At 41.9% G+C, this 18,025-nt stretch overlaps 1 protein-coding gene across 1 annotated transcript in view; it reads left to right on the top strand.

The window, feature by feature from the left end:
- The window catches only part of BMX (BMX non-receptor tyrosine kinase), a 70,665-nt gene that overhangs the window by 36,027 nt on the left and 16,613 nt on the right, over nt 1-18,025 (top strand). Inside the window, exons 9-15 of the mRNA XM_006835611.1 lie at nt 2,192-2,246; nt 4,727-4,806; nt 9,572-9,699; nt 13,049-13,123; nt 13,811-13,982; nt 15,262-15,478; nt 16,396-16,460. Coding sequence (XP_006835674.1) covers nt 2,192-2,246; nt 4,727-4,806; nt 9,572-9,699; nt 13,049-13,123; nt 13,811-13,982; nt 15,262-15,478; nt 16,396-16,460 — 792 coding nt within the window. The remainder of the gene's footprint in view (nt 1-2,191; nt 2,247-4,726; nt 4,807-9,571; nt 9,700-13,048; nt 13,124-13,810; nt 13,983-15,261; nt 15,479-16,395; nt 16,461-18,025) is intronic.

Here is an 18,025-nt window from a genome sequence, read left to right as displayed (position 1 = left end):
GAGAACATGCACATGGTCTCATTCCTCCTCACAGAGCTTCCTTTCCCTCTCCTGATCATCTCTTCCTTCATCCCCAACACACATATATCCTGGGTCATATTCCCTAAAGGATTCTTTTGATTAGACTTGATTAACTTTGATTAGTTTAAAATGTTAACTAATAAGACAACATCAGTTAATATCCCAAGTGTTAATTAGAGAGTATTTATACAGGTGGAATTAGAAGTGACTTTCAAGCTTATCACATCCAGTAAGCCACCCTCCTCCTCCCTCATTTTACAGATCGGGAAATCCAAGGCCCTGATAGACTAAGTGACTAACTTAAGTCTAGACGGTTAAGTCTAGAAGCCCGACTTCTGAGCTGTTTATCTAGTTGGTCTAAGGGTCTTTGCATTTGGCTGAGATGTCCAGCAGCTGACACTTCCTCACCTGCTAATACACAGACTATCCAGAGAACACTTTCTTTCCATTCCTGCCATATTTTGAGACACTCTCCATTCTCCATCTTGATTTTCTCCTATAACCCCTCCCTTTCACTCATTCTCCTAAGGTACTTCTTCACTCCTCAGGTATTATCTTGTGCCAGAAGGTTCTACCAAGCCCTCCAAACCTTTGCCCGATCCCTAGAAGGTCTATTTGCTTCCTTAGTATGACACATTGGCCAAAGCCAAAAGACATTGCTGACGGTATGTGAGAAATAGTTCTACGGCCTTTTGAACTCCACATATGAAGTAAGAGGTTAACGGTCTTGGCGAACTTTGTGAAACAAGGGGCAGCATTTAAAGATGACCCCGGCTCTCCTATTTTATCTTTGACTCAGTTCAGCACAACTGCTCCTACCTAATATAACCACAGATGCTATCTATTGCTCTCCTGAAAACAAACCAACAAAACCCCTTTTCCTTCCTCATAGTAGTTGTTTGTTGCCACAAGGTGGGCTCCTACTCACAGTGACCACATGTACAGCAGAACACACATCGCATGGTCCTTCATCACCCGCATGATCATGGAGACTTCATGTCCATTGTTGCAGCCACTGTGTCGATCCATCTCACTGAGGACTTCCTTCAATTTTGCTGACCCTCTACTTTACCAGACAGGATTTCTTTTTGTAGGCATTGGTCCTACATGATGATGTGTCCAAAATAAACAAGACAAAGTCTCACCATCTTCACAACTAATACTTTAGACCAGAATTTCTTTTCTTTTATTTGGAAGTCCAGAGAGGGAAAGTGTCATGCTCATCATTTCTTATCATGAGTACAACTTACAATGACTTGTCTATACTGCTGATGACCCTAATGCCCTGGCTGAGGTAGTTTTTTGGGCGTCTCCTCTGTAAAGTTACTCTTTCCCTCTATCCACACTTTGTTGTTGTTGTTATGTGCCGTGAAGTCGGCTCTAACTTATAGCGACCCTATACAGGGTTTCCGAGGCTGTAAATCTTTATGGGAGCAGAAAGCCTCATCTTTCTCCCGCAGAACCGCTGGTAGTTTCGAACTGCTAACCGCGTGGCTCACAGCTCAATTCGTAACCAGTATGCTATCCACACTTTAGTTACTCTTTAAGTCACTGTGCACAGCCCACATTTAAGGAGTGAGGAGCTAGGCTTCATTTCCTTCAGAGTTGAGAATCTACATAAGAAGGTACTAAGATTGGAAACTGGACCTGAACTACATAGGAAATCTCTGAACTATCTTTGCAATGTGTCTAGAAGTCTAAAAGTATTCTAAAATGTAAAATAACATTAAACAATAAGATGAAAGAGACATTAAACAAAAAACAAAGCAAAAAAAAAAACAACAAACAAACAAACCCAGATGCTACAAAGTGTGCTTCTTTCAGATTATATTAAAGAAGCAATCAGGTGGAAAGACAGGAACATCCATCCTTGGCAATTCTGATTCTTCCATGGGCATACCCATTGATCGAATCCCTGGTGACATGTTGGAGAACATAGAGGTCATTTAGAAGGTGGCCAAAAGTTCCTAAATGGCATCACACTTAAAAATATAAATCTGCGCCAGATCATGGGTGGTACAAAATATCCTCACGTGTCTCTACTGAGCAGGCAGGTGTGGAAGCCTCTTATCTGGGCCAACATGTCCTTTTGCAGATTAGAGAGTGGAATGACATGCTATGTAATTAAAAGACTCTTCGTTCCAAATATGAATTCCATTTCCTGTTGCAGCTGGTTTGCCGGTAATATCTCCAGGTCACAATCTGAGCAGTTACTGAGACAAAAGGTACGTTGTCTTGTTGTCTTTCAAAATCACCTCCAAGGGCTGGCTTGCAGACTGTGCCCTTTGGACATTTAAATGAATATCTACTTTTTGTTTTTGCATGTGTACATCAAATATTTTTTGCTTTCTGTGGTTGAAAAATAATATGTAAATGGAGATGCACAGGGAGGAAGCAGGACAACTGTTATTACAGGGAGGGGAGTGGAATCATTGAGATGAAACAGAATGCATGGTTCATTGAAAGTAAAGTTGATAATCTTGTCTGTGAACCTTCGCTCAATGCACAATAACAAATTGAAAAAAAATACTACCAAGAAAAGAAAAGAAAGAAAGAGGGTCTCCATGCAGAGACCCATCAGTTCCTTAAAGCCTCCCTGTCGCCACACAAGTACCTGCCACTTAGGCTCTTAGTGAGAGGATTGAAAATGATCTTTTAAGTCAGGATTGACTATGGATACTTGGAACATCTCAACTGGAAAAACTGGAAGATCTCGGGCATCACGACTATGAGTCTATGCACAAACATTTAGAAAGGCGTACAATGGACATAAAGGCCAATAACTGCTCTCTGTTTTGTATGAAAATTTTATTGTGAGTTGGAGGTTATAAATGTTTCTTAGATGCATGATAAAACTGCTACTTGGCCTCAAAGTTTCTTTCCAAATTAGATATTTAAAAAGGAGAAAGAAATCACCTCCAAGAACCTTTTGCTGTTGCAGGACCTAGAGGCTAATGGGCTTTTCATAGAATCCTTATTGCTAATTATACAGTCAACTCACTATAGCAGTGATTATTGAGCCCATGGGTTACTCGGCCCTTCATGTCTAGTTACTTCCTCTGTTTTTGACATCTCTGGCTTCACCCTCTGATGCAGTGGTTTGAAACAATGACGATGTGGATTTCTCACGATTCTGGGCAGGAAGTGCTGGGTAAGAAATGTTTCTGCAGGCTATGCTCAGGGTAACTGAGAGCTACATTTAGTTGGTGGATTGACTGGGGGGTTAGGCTCAGCTAGGACACCTCAGTGCTTCTCCATGTGGGTAACTTGGGCTTCCTCACAGCCTGGTGATCTCAAAGCAGGGTTCCAAGAGGACAAACTCTGCAGTGCAAGCATTTATTGAGTCTTTGCTTTCATCATGTTTGCTGATGTTCCATTGGTCAAAACCAGTCACATGGTCAAGCCCAGAGTCAATGGCATGGTGGTGGTGGTTATGTGCTGTGGAATCAGTGCTGACTCATAGGGACCCTATAAAGGGTTTCCAAGGCTGTAAATCTTTACAAGAGCAGAAAGCTTCATCTTTCTCCCGTGGAACCACTGGTAGTTTCAAACTGCTGACCCTGAGGTTACTGCATTTGAGCTATGATGTTGGAGAAGAATATTAAAAGTCTGGTAGCGTAGTGGTTACGAATCGGGCTGCGAACCACAAGGTCAGCAGTTCGAAACTACCAGCTGTTCCGCAGGAGAAAGATGAGGCTTTCTACTCCTGTCAAGATTTACAGCCTTGGAAACCCTGTACAGGGTCGCTATGGGTCAGAATCGACTCGAGGGCACTTAGCAACAGCAACAACGGACAGCCCACGGAACAACCAAATATGTGTTGGAAGAAGTACAGCCAGAAATCTTAGAAGCAAGACTTAGAAGAATGCTCCTAGCTTAGTGGTTAGGAGTCAGGCTGCTAACCTCAAGGTCAGCAGTTCAAAAGTACCAGTGGTTTCCAGCTCCATGGGGCATCTTGGCTATATTCCTTACAGAAGCAGATATTCAGGTTTGTCTTCTGGGATGCCTCTAGTTGGCTTTGAGCTACCAACTTTTTGGTTACTAGTTGAGCACAAACTATTTGCACTATGTATTGTGGACCATCCATGTAACTGTATCCCACAGTTCTGTTACAGCTCATTAGCATGTAAGACAGAAGAGAGCAAGTGTAATAGGAAAGACTCCTTCATTACTAATTAGTTTGGAATTGCCAGTCTTAAGCTTTTTTTGTTGACCTACAAAATGACTCTTTGATACAGTTTAAGCTAATGAAACATCGAATACACTGAATATTTCTTTGATGGGTGCTGGTGACCTCACTCAGTATTTTGTCACCTTCATGGCTTTTCTTACGTGCTCTTTCTGAATGTAGATACATTTGCATTTAGCACAAGCCATTAAGAAAGACGAGTTGAGTGTAGAACTTCAACAGTGTATTCTTGGGGTTTCTGATACAGTGGTACCCTGTTGTGGTTGAGTTGGTGCCAACTCATGGTAGTATGTAGTTTGAAATATTATTTTAAGAAGAAGAAAAGATTAGACTTGCACAAGAACAAAATCAAAAGTTATCAGATAGGGTTAAAAATTACCTTGAGAGGAAGCGTTATGCTCAAACAGTCGATCTTTAAAGAGACTGAGGGAAAAAAAGGAGGAACACTGAAGACAAGTTGTCAAGAATAACACAAATGTTCTGTGTCTTGCACATGACATGGTCCTTTCTTTTCAGGGAAAAGAAGGGGCATTCATGGTTCGCAATTCCAGCCAGGCGGGGATGTACACAGTGTCTTTATTCAGTAAGGCTGTGAAGTAAGTATCACGGGCTCTTCTCTCTTTTATCTTTTGTCTACGTTCCTTGAATATGCTAGTCACTCAGTCACACCTTTGGATAAGATACTACCTTAAAAGGCCCAACTTTTGTATCAAAGTATTTCTGTTGGATTTGACCATTTGTAGGTGTCTTTTTTGAGAGACTATTGGCTTGGTGAGCCTCCCCAGGAAGCGACAAAGTGTGCAGCGCACAGCACAACAGAGAGATCATTAGTTAGAAAAGTTTTAAGTGATTCTCCTCCATTCAGCCTAAACCTAGAAAGAGAGAAAAAAAAGCAATGAAGACTCTGCACCCTGAGACCAAGGCACCTGCTGAGCCAAGACACCTACCCCAATGCCTAGTTTTGAATAAAGCATTCTAGATGGAGCCAGTGGTCCTGGGCAGCTGCTCTCCATAGTGCTGCCCCCTTCTGATGATTCAGAACGTGGTGTTGAAGCCACACTTCTGAGTTCAACTCCTAGATCTACTACTTCAGAGCTGTAGGGCGCTGAGCAAGTTTGTAAACTACTGTGTCTTGGCTTCCTAACTGGAAAAGAGGGCATGATCATTATTATTATCATTCTGTGGATAAAGTGAGTTAAGTCATGCCTTGGCTTAGAACAGTGCCTGGAACACAGTAAGCATGTAGTAAACAAATAACAATTACTGTTGTTGAAAAAAGTTCTACCTGCCTGACTCCATCCCCCAACACTTAGGCCTAGAAGACATCCCATAATCATCTTTGACATGTCGTCATCATCATTGTCATCATCAGGATACCCCTACGTAGCTTTACAAGCCAACTTCCCCATTGGTTATGAGATCTTCCTGCCTTCTCACCACACTGTCAACAAATAGGAAAGAGGTTGGGATTTGCACTGTTTCACAGATGAGTGGAAGAAGGATTGCCTTTAAAAGACTCTTCCAGAAAGCTCACAAGTCATTGGGCCTCCAACACTGGAGTCCACTTTCTTTCAATCATATCCACCCATATGTCTACACAGAAGTCCCCAATGCTATGAAATGAGAATCTGGCCAACCCCTAATTAGGACCCTTTGAAAAAAATAAATATCTCTGTGTGTGACCCCATTTTAACAGTTGGAGTCAATAATTCTCTGCCTTCCCCATGATCTCTTTCCTGTCGGGCATATATGTAACGTAGTAACAATTAAGTGAGTAAAGAGTTGTTTTATTTAATGCTTTCTTCCTTATAAAACTAATTTTTTGTGATAGGTATAATTATAACAAAACATCTGCCAGTTAGACAGTGTTTCCACATACAATTCAATGACGTTGATGACACGTTGTACAAATCCCACCATTGTCCGTTTCCAAAAGATTCCAGCCCCATAAACCCCCCCCCCCTTTCCCCTTCCTACCACCTCTGGTAAACACTACTAAACTTTAGTTTCTATACCTCTGCCATTTCATATAAGTGGCATCGCACGATATTTGTCCTTTTCTGTCTGGTTTCTTTCATTCAGCATGGCGTTTTCAAGGTCCATGCGTCAGGACTTTGTTTCTCTGTATGGCTGAGTAATCTTCCACACATTTTGTGTGTCCACTCATTGTCTCTGATCCTTCCACATTCTGTGTGTTCGTCCACTCATTGGTTCTGATCAGAACAGCCATGAACGCCTGACAGAACCGTGGAGATACAGGTGTGGACATTCTTTTTTTTTTTTTGGTATCTGTTCATTGGTCTCCTGCTATCTGCGCACCTCCATTCTGGTGACTAGAGGGGCTAATGGACACCATGAGCTAATGGACACCCCACTCCCTCCCCTGGAGGGTTCTACTATGCATGTGCACAGATCTCCTCGAAATTTAAAGTGACAGTTTCTGCTTAAAGCCAAAGAGCCACCACTTGTCTGTCAGTTTGTCGTACTGTGGTGGCTTGTGAGTTGCTGTGATTCTGAAAGCTATGATACCGGTATTTTAAATACCAGCAGGGTCACCCATGGTGGACAGGTTTCAGATGAGCTTCCAGAAGAAGACAGACTAGGAAGAAAGAGTGACAAACTACTTCCCAACTTTTAGTCACTGAAAATCTTATGAATAACAGAGAAACACTGTTAGATATAGTGCCAGAAAATGAGCCCCTCAGGTTGGAAGGCACTCAAAATGCAACTGGGGAAGAGCTGCCACCTCAAAGTAAAGTTGACTGTGATGACCAATAGATCCATTTTGGAAGAAGTGTAGCCAGAGTGCTCCTTGGAGGCCAAGATGGCCCAACTTCGTCTCTCATACTTTGGACATATTGTCAGGAGGGACCAGTCTCTGGAGAATGTTATCATGTCTGGTACGGTGGAGGGTCAGAGAAAAAGAGGAAGACCCCCAATGAGATGGATTAGCCAAGTGGCAGCATCGATGGACTCAAGCGTGTCAACAGTAGTGAGGTTGGCCCAGGATCGGGTAGTATTTCGTTCTGCTGTGCATAAGATTGCTATGGGTCGGTACCAACTTGATGGCACCTAACAACAACAACAACAACTCATTGGTTAATGAACATCTGGTTTGTTTCCAGAAAATTACTTTATTTTAAGAATTTCATTTTTTTACAGAGCTTTTACCTCCAACTTGAGATGTGCACTGAACAGTCTTGTGACATTTTCCAGTCTCAGAAGCTGCCTCCCCAGGGTGTCTCACGTACTAGAGTATACACTGTAATAGCTACGAGCCAGCTAAGGCCAACTCAGTAAGAACTGGGAGAAGTCTTAGATCATTGAAAAGCAAAAGTTCTGTGGTCCGTTGGTCCACAGTTTGGGCCAAATCTGTTAGCAGACATTCTCCTAGGCAAGCTTCTAGTCTCCAGATTCATTTTGGAAGGTGGCTGGGTAAACAAATCAACAAGTAGATAAAGAATTGAATTAAGATAACCTCAATCAGTAAACACCAATTTAAAAATCCGGTACTGTCACATTGATTCCAGCTCATGGTGACCCCATGGGCATCATGTGCTCCGTAGGGCTTTCACTGGCTGATTTTTCACAAGTAGATTTTCAGGCTTTTCTTCTGAGGCACCTCTGGGCACCTCCAATGGTTTGGTTAAGCAGCCCAGTGTGGTAACCGTTTGTACCACCCAGGCACACCATCAATAAATACAGAAGTTTTTTTGAAATGCTATGCATGGGCTTGGGAGTCCTGCTGAGGCACTGTAGGATAAGCCCTGGATTGCAAGGTCTGAAATGCAAAGTCAGTAGCTCAAACTCATCAGCCGCTCCTCAGAAACGCTATATGGGATTGCTATGAATCAGAACTGACTCCTTAGTACTTAACAAAAGCAACAGCATCAATGGGCTTGAGCACAATTCATACTGCTGCCAAGAGTCGATTACCATTTATAACAAAGACAGACGCCCTCGCTCTTATTTAGAATTGCCCTTTCTTTAGGCTGGTACTACAACCACAGCAATTTGCATGATGCAAGTTGATACATACATATACATATAGATGTGTGTGTGTGTTGTTTTTGTGGGGTATAAAGTGCCGACCTTGAGGTTAACAGTCCAGTGCTTAACCTACAGCACCACATCAGGATTCCATGGCACTTAACAACGACAAATATATATGTGTATATGTGTGCATGCTGTTGTTCTTAAGTGCCATGGAATCCTGGTATAGGGCTTCTTAACATCAACAAACATGTAAAATATATGTATGTGTGTGTTGTTGTTGTTGCTAAGTGCCGTCAAGCCATTTCTGACTCCTAGGGACCCTGTACAGCCTCAGAAACCCTATACATGATTACTATGAGTCTGAACCGACTCCACAGCACACCACCACCATTGTTGTTGTTGTTGTTGATAAGTGCTGTCGAGTCAATTCTGACTCATAGCGACCCTGTAGCGACCCTGTATAGGGTTTTCTGAGGAGCGACTGTTAGCTTGAACCACCGGCATTGCAGTCCAGCACATTTTATAAATATATGCTGTTGTCATGTGCCGTGGAGTCGGTTCCGACTTATAGAGACCCTGTACAGGATTTCTGAGGCTGTAAATCTTTATGGGAGCAGAACGCCTCATCTTTCTCCAGCAGAACAGCTGGTAGTTTCGAACTGCTGACCTTGCGGTTCACAGCCCGATTCGTTACCACTACGCTACCAGAGCAAGCAGTAGTAGAAGGATGCAAAATACACTTCTTGACCACGGTGCCATAGTTTAAAACCTAAGATAGGCCTATCACTCCTAACTAGCTTAAATCAATTTACCACTACTGTCTCAAAGGGGGAGTAAAAGAAAGAGGGGGAAGAAAGCCTTCTATGGAAAAGATTTGCTCCAAGAAGTCAAGGATATGTCCACCCACATTGATCCCCACCACTACTCCTAAAAAGCCTCCCACCCATGCCCTGGAGTGACAACAACCACAGTTCAATTGCCTTTGCCTCCCAGGTTTTATCTCCTTTTTTATCCTGAAAGAGAATTGATATTCAGAAAAATGATCCGGAATAACTGCCCGCTTCTCAATCCTCAGAGGAAGACTCCAGCTTTATGTTTACTAAGGCAGAAAGCTGGGATGCATCCTAGGTGAATTGTGTGTGGGTATAAAAGATCTACTGAGGGGCTCTCGCTTTCATGATTACTGATGGCCCTCAATACTTTACAGAAAAATGCCAGATGTCAAAACTGAGAAACCCTCGCTGACCTTCTTCTCCCGAATAATCATAATCGTCTACATGTAGAACAAAATGATCACGTAGCTATTATTTATTCAAGCTGCAATTGTTTCTTAACAATGTTCTAATATTCTTTCTTCCTTACTAGAGATAAAAAAGGAGCTGTCAAACATTACCATGTGCACACAAATGAAGAGAACAAATTGTACCTGGCTGAAAACTACTGTTTTGATTCCATTCCAGCACTGATTCACTATCATCAACACAATTCAGCAGGTAATTTATTTCAGATTCTCTTTGATGGGTCCTTGTCGATAAATATCAATTTTCTTGTATATTATGATCCTCCTACTAGCCTTAATTATATAGGGAGACTTGAAAGTAAGAAAAAAAAAATTGCTTTCAAGCTCTGTGCTTGCTGTGCTATTTAGCTCACGTTTTCTGGAACTATAGATTCCCCACTGCCAGAAAGAATACAGCAGAATGAGTAGAGTGACTTAGAAGAAGAGCTGCTCTTTTAAAATATATCTGTTGACTTTTTTCTGTTTTCAGAAGTAAGTTGTCAAATTCAAACCATACAGAAATATGTATTATTAAAGAGATAATCTTCATGGACAATTTGGTGTCTATTTTGCAAGATTTTTTTTTCTATGCTCATCCTAACATTTGTTTTTCATTCTATATATGTATATACAAGGAGCTCAGGTAGCATAGTGGTTACGAATCGGGCTGCGAACTTCAAGGTCAGCAGTTCAAAACCACCAGTCGTTCTGCAGGAGAAAGATGAGGCTTTCTGCTCCCGTAAAGATTTACAGCCTCAGAAACCCTGTGCAGAGTCACTATGAATCAGAACCAACTCCACGGTACTTAACAACAACAACATATGTATATATGGGGTACTGCTGTGGAGCTGTAGGATCAGCACTGGTCTGCTAAATGCAAGGTCAGTGGTTCAAACCCACCAGCTGCTCCTTGGAAACCCTATTCATGGTTGCTATGAGTTGGAACCAACTTGATGGCATTTAACAACACACACACACATATATATTCACTATTTTTTTTCACAATTATGGGGTTTATTATGGAAGTTAATGGGTTACAACTCAGGGTCAGAAATGTTCAGTCCACAGCTCTTCTAGTCAGGACAGTCTCTCTCTGAGCTCCTTGATCTGCCATCTGCCCTACTTGGCAGTATTTCTATTCACTATAATTTTTACAGAGATGAAATCATTCTACATACACTACCCTTGTTTTCTTCAGTCTACCCTGTACATGGTCGCTATGAGTTGGAACCGACTCCACAGCACATAATCATCACCATCACCACCACGACGTGTCTCAGAGATCTCTTCATGCAAATGTATCTAGTTTAAAACCAGTTTCCATTTTGACTCATGTGACCCCACGTATGTCAGAGTAAAACTGTACTTCATAGGTTTTTCAATGACTGTTTTTTAGAAGTAGATAGTCAGGCCTTTCTTCTGAGGTGCCTCTGGATGAACTTGAACCTCCAATCTTTTGGTTAGAGGTCGAGTGCATTAACCATTTGCTCCACCCAGGGATGTCAAGACATAAATTGATGTCTTCAAAGTAGAATGATTGCAACCTGAGACTGCACAAGCAACTCCACTGCGTTAAAGGGAGAAAATATGAAAATGTTTACTTACATATTTAATCTCATTCTCTTAAGTTTTCTGTGTCTATTTGGTGATGCACATAAGATATCAATACAGTAGTGCTCTTGTATACATGTAGACATAGATTTTGGCAGAGTGTGTGTGTGTACATATATAATGTTGTTAAGTGTTGTTGAGTCACTTCCGACTCATAGTGACCCTATACAGGGTTTCTGAGAAGTGGTTGTTGGGTTTGAACCGCTGACCTTGTGGTTAACAGTCCAGTGCTTGTCTTATGGAACCCATATAAGCCAGTCAACTAACGGTGAATATTTTAAAAGTTTGGAGACCACCCATAAAAAGAAAACAAATATATAGAAAAGTAAGTATGGAGGAAAGACATTTATAATATTTCCCATGACCTGGAGAAAAAATCACCATGTGGAAAGCAAGAAATAAGCATTTTAATGGGATTTTGTAAGCTACTATAAATACTATGATTATTTCAGCTCAGCTTTACCATAACTCAAAGTACACAATTAAAATGACTTGACCATTTTGTGGGATTAACTAGTCAGTTCAATTTTTTAAAATTCAAATTGTTTCTTTTTCATATTGTAATAGTCTATGGTACTGGTGCTGCAGGATAAGCACTTGATTGCAATGTCAGTTTGAACTGCAAGGTTGGTCAGTGATTTAAATCCACCAGCTGCTCCTTGGAAACCCCATACAGGGTCACTATAGAGTCGGAACTGATTCGAGGGCACTTAATACCAAAACCAACAACGTAGTGCTGGAATGTTTTGCTATGCAAGTATATTCCTGCAATTAAATGTACATGTATATATATTTATTGGAAGAAAGGCTTGTCAATCTACTTCTGAAAAAATCAGCCATTGAAAACCCTATGGAGTTCTACTCTGACACATGGGGGGTCGCCAGCAGTCAGGATTGGTTGATGGCAACTGGAAATACATATTGAAATAGACTAGAAAGAAAGTAAAATACAAATTTTCAAATTTTCAGAAATAAAAGAGTCCATCAAGTGTCTGATTTCCCCCCATTTTAATCACTTAAGATTGTTTTACTCTTTAAAATTTGCTTGACATTGAGCTCATTTGTCAATTCAGGCCTTTTTTCTTTTTTTCTTTTTTTACCCAAGTTAATTTGTGTGTACCCAAATGAATACAACAATGGGATGAATATGGTCAGAATGTGCCCTTGCTCTCCATCATAATGTTGTGCTCTCTTTCATTTTTCAGCTAGTCTGGGGAGAGCTTAAGCATGGGTATAAAGTGATGGAATGGGATGTTGTTGTTGCTAGGTGACATCCAATCAGTTCCAGCTCATAGCAACCCTCTGCCCAACAGAAACACTGCTGGGTCCTGTGCTATCTTCACGATTGCTGTTATGTTTGAGCCCATTGTTGTTGGGGAAGGGGATGGTCTTCCTGTTTTTTCCGCTGACACTCCACTTTTCCAGGCATGATGTCCTTCTCCAGGGATTGGTCCCTCCTGATAACATGTCCAAAGTGCAAGTTGTTGTTGTTGTTAGGTGCCATCGAGTTGGTACCGACTCATAGTGACCTTCTGCACAGCAGAACGAAACACTGCCTGATTCTGGGCCAGCCTCACTACTGTTGCCATGCTTGAGTCCATCGATGCTGCCACTTGGCCAGTCCATGTTGTTGGGGGTCTTCCTCTTTTTCTCTGACCCTCCACCTTACCAAACATGATATCCTTCTCCAGTGACTGGTCCCTCCTGACAATTATTTTCGATGTATGAGATACGAAGTTTGGCCATCTTGGCCTCCAAGGAGAACTCTGGCTGCACTTCTTCCAACACAGATCTATTGGTTCTTTTGGCAGCCCATGGCACTTTCAATATTTCCTCCAACACCATAACTCAAAAGCATCAATTCTTCTACGGTCTTCCTTATTCACTGTCCAGCTTTCGTATGCATATGAAGTTATTGAAAATACCATTAGATGATATTTATTCCATTGCAGGCATGATCACCAGGCTCCGCCATCCTGTGTCAACCAAGGCCAACAAGGTCCCCGTCTCTGCATCCCTGGGAAGTGGTATGGACACACATTTTGGCTCTTAAATTCCATTTCCCACCGTTTTTCTGGTTGAAAAAAAAAAATGAGGTCAATGTATTGAAAAAGGGAAGGAGGTTTCTGTTCAAATTGTGTCAGGCTGGGCGTCAGCTCTTCATTTGCTTATTTTCTCTAAAAAATTCTGCCCCAAATTTGTAATCTCTCCAACACTACAGAAACTATTGTCAAATCCTCCCTCTTATTGGTCTGACTTTCACCTCCTTTCCCTTTCTTCTTCCTGGGTTCAGTAACCTAGTCGGTTAGGGAGCCAGCTTTCAACAGTGTGTGTTCAAGGAAATGTAATGAAATGATATCCTACAATAGTAAGGACACAGTGGGTAAAATGTCGGGCCGATCATCAAAAGGTCAGCAGTTTGAACCCACCAGCAGCTCTGAGGGAGAATCATGTGGCAGTCTGTAAAGATGAAAGCCTTAGAAATCCTATGGGGCAGTTCTACTCTGTGCTGTAGGGTCGCTATAAGTCAGATTCAACTCAGTGGAATGGTCTTGTAGGTCATGGACCACATCACCGATGGGTGTTGATTTTTAATTCATTAACTTAAAAAACCTTATCAAGCAAAGTCTTGATGCTGAGCATATTATCTCTGGAGACTTTAGCTCCAAAGCCTACTGTTCATGTCCTAAAGAGCATCTGCCTTGCCTTACTAGGAATCTGGGAACTGAAGAGAGAAGAGATCACCCTGTTGAAGGAACTGGGAAGTGGTCAGTTTGGAGTGGTCCAGCTGGGCAAATGGAAGGAGAAGTATGATATCGCTGTCAAGATGATCAAGGAAGGCTCTATGTCAGAAGATGAATTCTTCCAGGAGGCCCAGACCATGATGTAAGGTTCTTCTAGGGAGCACGAGCTTAGCTCTCGTGAGGAGTGGGCATTACTCCTGTGTAGCACAAATGGTTTGCATTCTACTGCTAACCAAAAGGTTGGCAGTTCAAGCCCACTCAGTGGCACCAAGGAAGATAGGCCTTCTGATCTGCTTCTGTGCAGACTACAGCCAAGAAAACTCTATGGAACACAGCTAGCTCTCTTTAACACATGGGGTCGCTGTGAGTTGGGATTGACCCAGTGGCAACAGATTTGGTTCGTGTGTTTGCTTGTTTTAATGGGAAGGAATTAACACTAACAGGCCAATCCCTACCATTTGCAAGGACTGGAGCAAGAGTCCACATATCACAGAAACTGAGATTTAGACATTATAAATCCAGATAGAAAACTATTTAATAAAATCAGTTCTATGCAGCTACTTTGAAAAATCTATCTTCATACCGATCTGAAATGCCTTATTGGACTCTTTAGGGAACCCAGTCTCTGGGCCCCAGACCCCTGGTCTAGCTGGTGTCCACACTTGCATTGGGACACCACAGTCAAACCTCTTCCATGCCCTCCACAGACAGCTATCTTGGGTGGGGATGAGCACACCCCCAGTGGTGTGCTCCACCCTTGGGCGAATGGACCCCAGAGAAGAGACTTTGCAGGTCCCGGAGAGTCCTCTGGGCTATGTGGGTGGGGATCCCCAGACTTCTGGTACTCCAAGGGTAGTCCAAAAAGTGATGTGTGGACTCTGAGACCTCCTTGGCCTCTGGGCAGGGGCACAGTTAGATAGGGATAAATGGGGCCCAGCAAAGCAGCTGGACAGAACAATTTAGCAGAAACTTCCTTAGGCTCGTGGAATACCCTCAACATCCTGCTGTAACATCAAAACGTCTTGTTGCCACTGAAAACCAAACTAGTTGTCATTGAGTCGATTCTGACTCAAGGCACCCCATGTGTTTCAGGGTAGAACTGCTCCACAGGGTTTTCAAAGTTGCCACCTTTGGGAAGCAGGTTGCCAGACCTTTTTCCCATGGTACCTCTGGGTGAGTTCAAACTGCCAACCAAAAAGGTCAAGTGCAAGCCATTTCGATCACTCAGGATGGCCTTTCCATAACAAAGGCTGAGTTTCCACTCCTGGATTTTTCTCCTCTCTTTCTCTGTGCAAGTAGAAGGGGGAAATCAAAACAAACAAACAAACAAACAAACAAAAAAGAGTGATGATTATTTAGAACATTTGGAAAACAGGGTGTTGAAAATTCAGTACTGACCTTTGAAAATCTGTTGCTTCCAGGAAACTCAGTCATCCCAAGCTGGTTAAGTTCTACGGAGTATGCTCGAAGAAATATCCCATATACATAGTGACTGAATATATAACCAACGGCTGCTTGCTTAATTACCTGAAGAGCCACGGCAAAGGACTTGAGCCCTCCCAGCTCTTAGAAATGTGCTATGATGTGTGTGAAGGCATGGCCTTCTTGGAGAGTCACCAGTTTATACACCGAGACTTGGTAAGCAGCACCCTTGGAAGCCTGAAGAAAGAAAAGAAAGTAGTACAGGATTCCAGCTTCCAAGGATTGGGGCCATTAGGAGGGGGACACCTTCACTTTTACTTTGATCACTTGTGACTTGCTTAAGCACATGACACTTTTGTAATAAAAATCCTAATTTAAAAATAAAATTCATGAAGTCCTGAAAATCAAAGAACAGAAAGAGTAAAAGAATCACTGAAATCTCTGTGGCTATGTTGTGGTAATGAGGGAGACGAGATGAAAAGACTTGTTAATTGAGTGTTTCTTGGCTCCAGTAAGTCCAGGCTTAACGCTAACATAGTCATTTGACACAACTGCAGAAAATACAAAAACTGGGAGGAAATGCAATTTGTGTCTCTGGGTCAGGGTGGAAGGGGGGAGTGTTCTGATTGGTGATCACTGGAACTTCTATTTAGAGAGTTTCTTGTGCTGAACAGCAAACATGCCATGCATGAGAGATCCGTGAATTGCAAAACTTCCTGGCATTAAATATATGTCTCCAAAGCAACAGCTCACAAGAAATGATCAATGGCTGGGCCTCACCTTTCTTGGGGCATCTGTTACCGTGCAGCACCCTAGTGGTGGAGAGCCAACCCTTTGAAATGCTTCCTTCTTTCTCATTGATTAGACCGAGGCTCCACGTTTGATATGGAACACCTTTCATGTTATTGAACAAGGATGGATGTGTAGGTGCAAGGATGTATTTCTGGGAGTACAATTCCATTTTGAAAAATTTAAAATTGCAAAGGAAACCCAGACAACTTTAGAGCATGTGGGTTGTGATCGACAATCAGATTTTGCAGAGCATTCTGCAAAAGAGAGAGAAAGATCTGATTCTGAAGTCAGGCAATTTGTGGGCACTTTTAATATTGAGTGGTTTTGGTTTTCCTCCACAGGCTGCCCGGAACTGCTTGGTGGACAGTGATCTGTCTGTGAAAGTATCTGATTTTGGGATGACAAGGTAAGCCAGATCTACTATCTCTGATTTCCTGTGTGAGGCATGCTCCAACTCATTTATCCACCTATAAGCGAAGTCTTGTTCTTCAGAAGTTATCTAAAGCCCTTTTTAGTTCTAGCAACATTCTGTTGAGTATTTTCTAACCTTCTGAATGTTGTTGTTGAATGCCATAGAGTTGATTCCCACTCATAGCGACCCTAACAGGACGGAGTAGAACTGCCCCCACAGGACTCCCTAGGCTGTATTCTTTACAGATTGCCAAATCTTTTCTCTTGCAGAACTCCTGGGTCATTTCCAACTAACGACCTTTCCATTAGCAGTCATGTGCTTAATCATTGCACTACCATGGTTCCTTACACTTGTAAATTGTTGTTGTGAAGTGCTGTCGAGTTGGTTCCGACCAATAGTGACCCTGTGTAGGGTTTACGAGGAGGTTCTGGTAAGCTTGAACCGCTAACCTTGCAGTTCAAATGGCTTTGCAGTCTGGTGCATTAACCCACAGCGCCACACCAGGACTCCTTAAACACATAGGCCACAGTTATATTATTTAGATACATAGACACAAGGGGACTTTAAAAAGTTTGTGAAACAATGGAATTTAAAATAATGGAATTTTCCACGATCTTTTTGAAGCCCCTTTGTACTATAGTGATAAATGACAATATGGTTCTAATATATTACAATTGATATATATCATAGTGTGTCGTTACTATATACATTATACAAGGAGTCCTGGTGGTGCAATGGCTATGGTTGGCAGTTCGAGCCCATCCAGCAGCTTTGTAAGCAGAAATACCTGTCACATGAGGGTGGCTATGAGTTGAAATTGACTCAACATGGCACCTAACAACAACATAAACCATACATATTTAACTCAATTAAGGCTCTTGTAGATCTTTCTGGATTTTGTCTTCAAATGGGCAGAACATTAATGCTAAGAAAGTGTTAACACCTCACTAAATTTTCTGTTTAACCAAGTAAGCCAAGAGAAGATTCAGATTCTCTTGGTGGACAAGCCTACAACCATGCTATGATTTGGAGAATTGAGTTGGATTCCATCACAGTTTTACAAAGTCTTTCATTTCTTTAGTTTGAATTCTCACACTGTTTAAGCCTCAGAGCTATTTGTCATGCTTTCATATAGGAAACGAAGACATGCAAATTACCTTTTCTATTCAATTAGAGGAGAATGTCTTCTAATTGAATAGAAAAGGTCAGAAGAGACTCTAAAACTTGCTCTCCAGCGTAGAGATGCTAAAGCAAATGGAAGAATTGAGGAGGTCCAAGAGCTGAACAGAAAATTTCAAAGATCAGCTCAAGAAGATAAAGCCAAATACTATAATAAAATATGCAAAGATTTGGAGCCACAAAACCAAAAAGGAAGAACATGCTCAGCATTTCTCAAGCTGGAGAAACTGAAGAAAAAATCCAAGCCTTGACTTTCGTTATTGAAAGATTCTCTGAGCAAATTATTGAGTGATGCAGAATGCATCAAGAGAAGAAGGAAGGAATACACAGAGTCATTGTACCAAAAGGAAATGGTTAATGTTCAACTATTTCAAGAGGTA

The sequence above is a fragment of the Chrysochloris asiatica genome, unplaced genomic scaffold (genome assembly GCF_000296735.1).
Source record: "Chrysochloris asiatica unplaced genomic scaffold, ChrAsi1.0 scaffold00018, whole genome shotgun sequence".
Classification (NCBI taxonomy): Eukaryota; Metazoa; Chordata; class Mammalia; order Afrosoricida; family Chrysochloridae; genus Chrysochloris; species Chrysochloris asiatica.
This window is presented reverse-complemented; position numbering and strand designations above follow the sequence as displayed.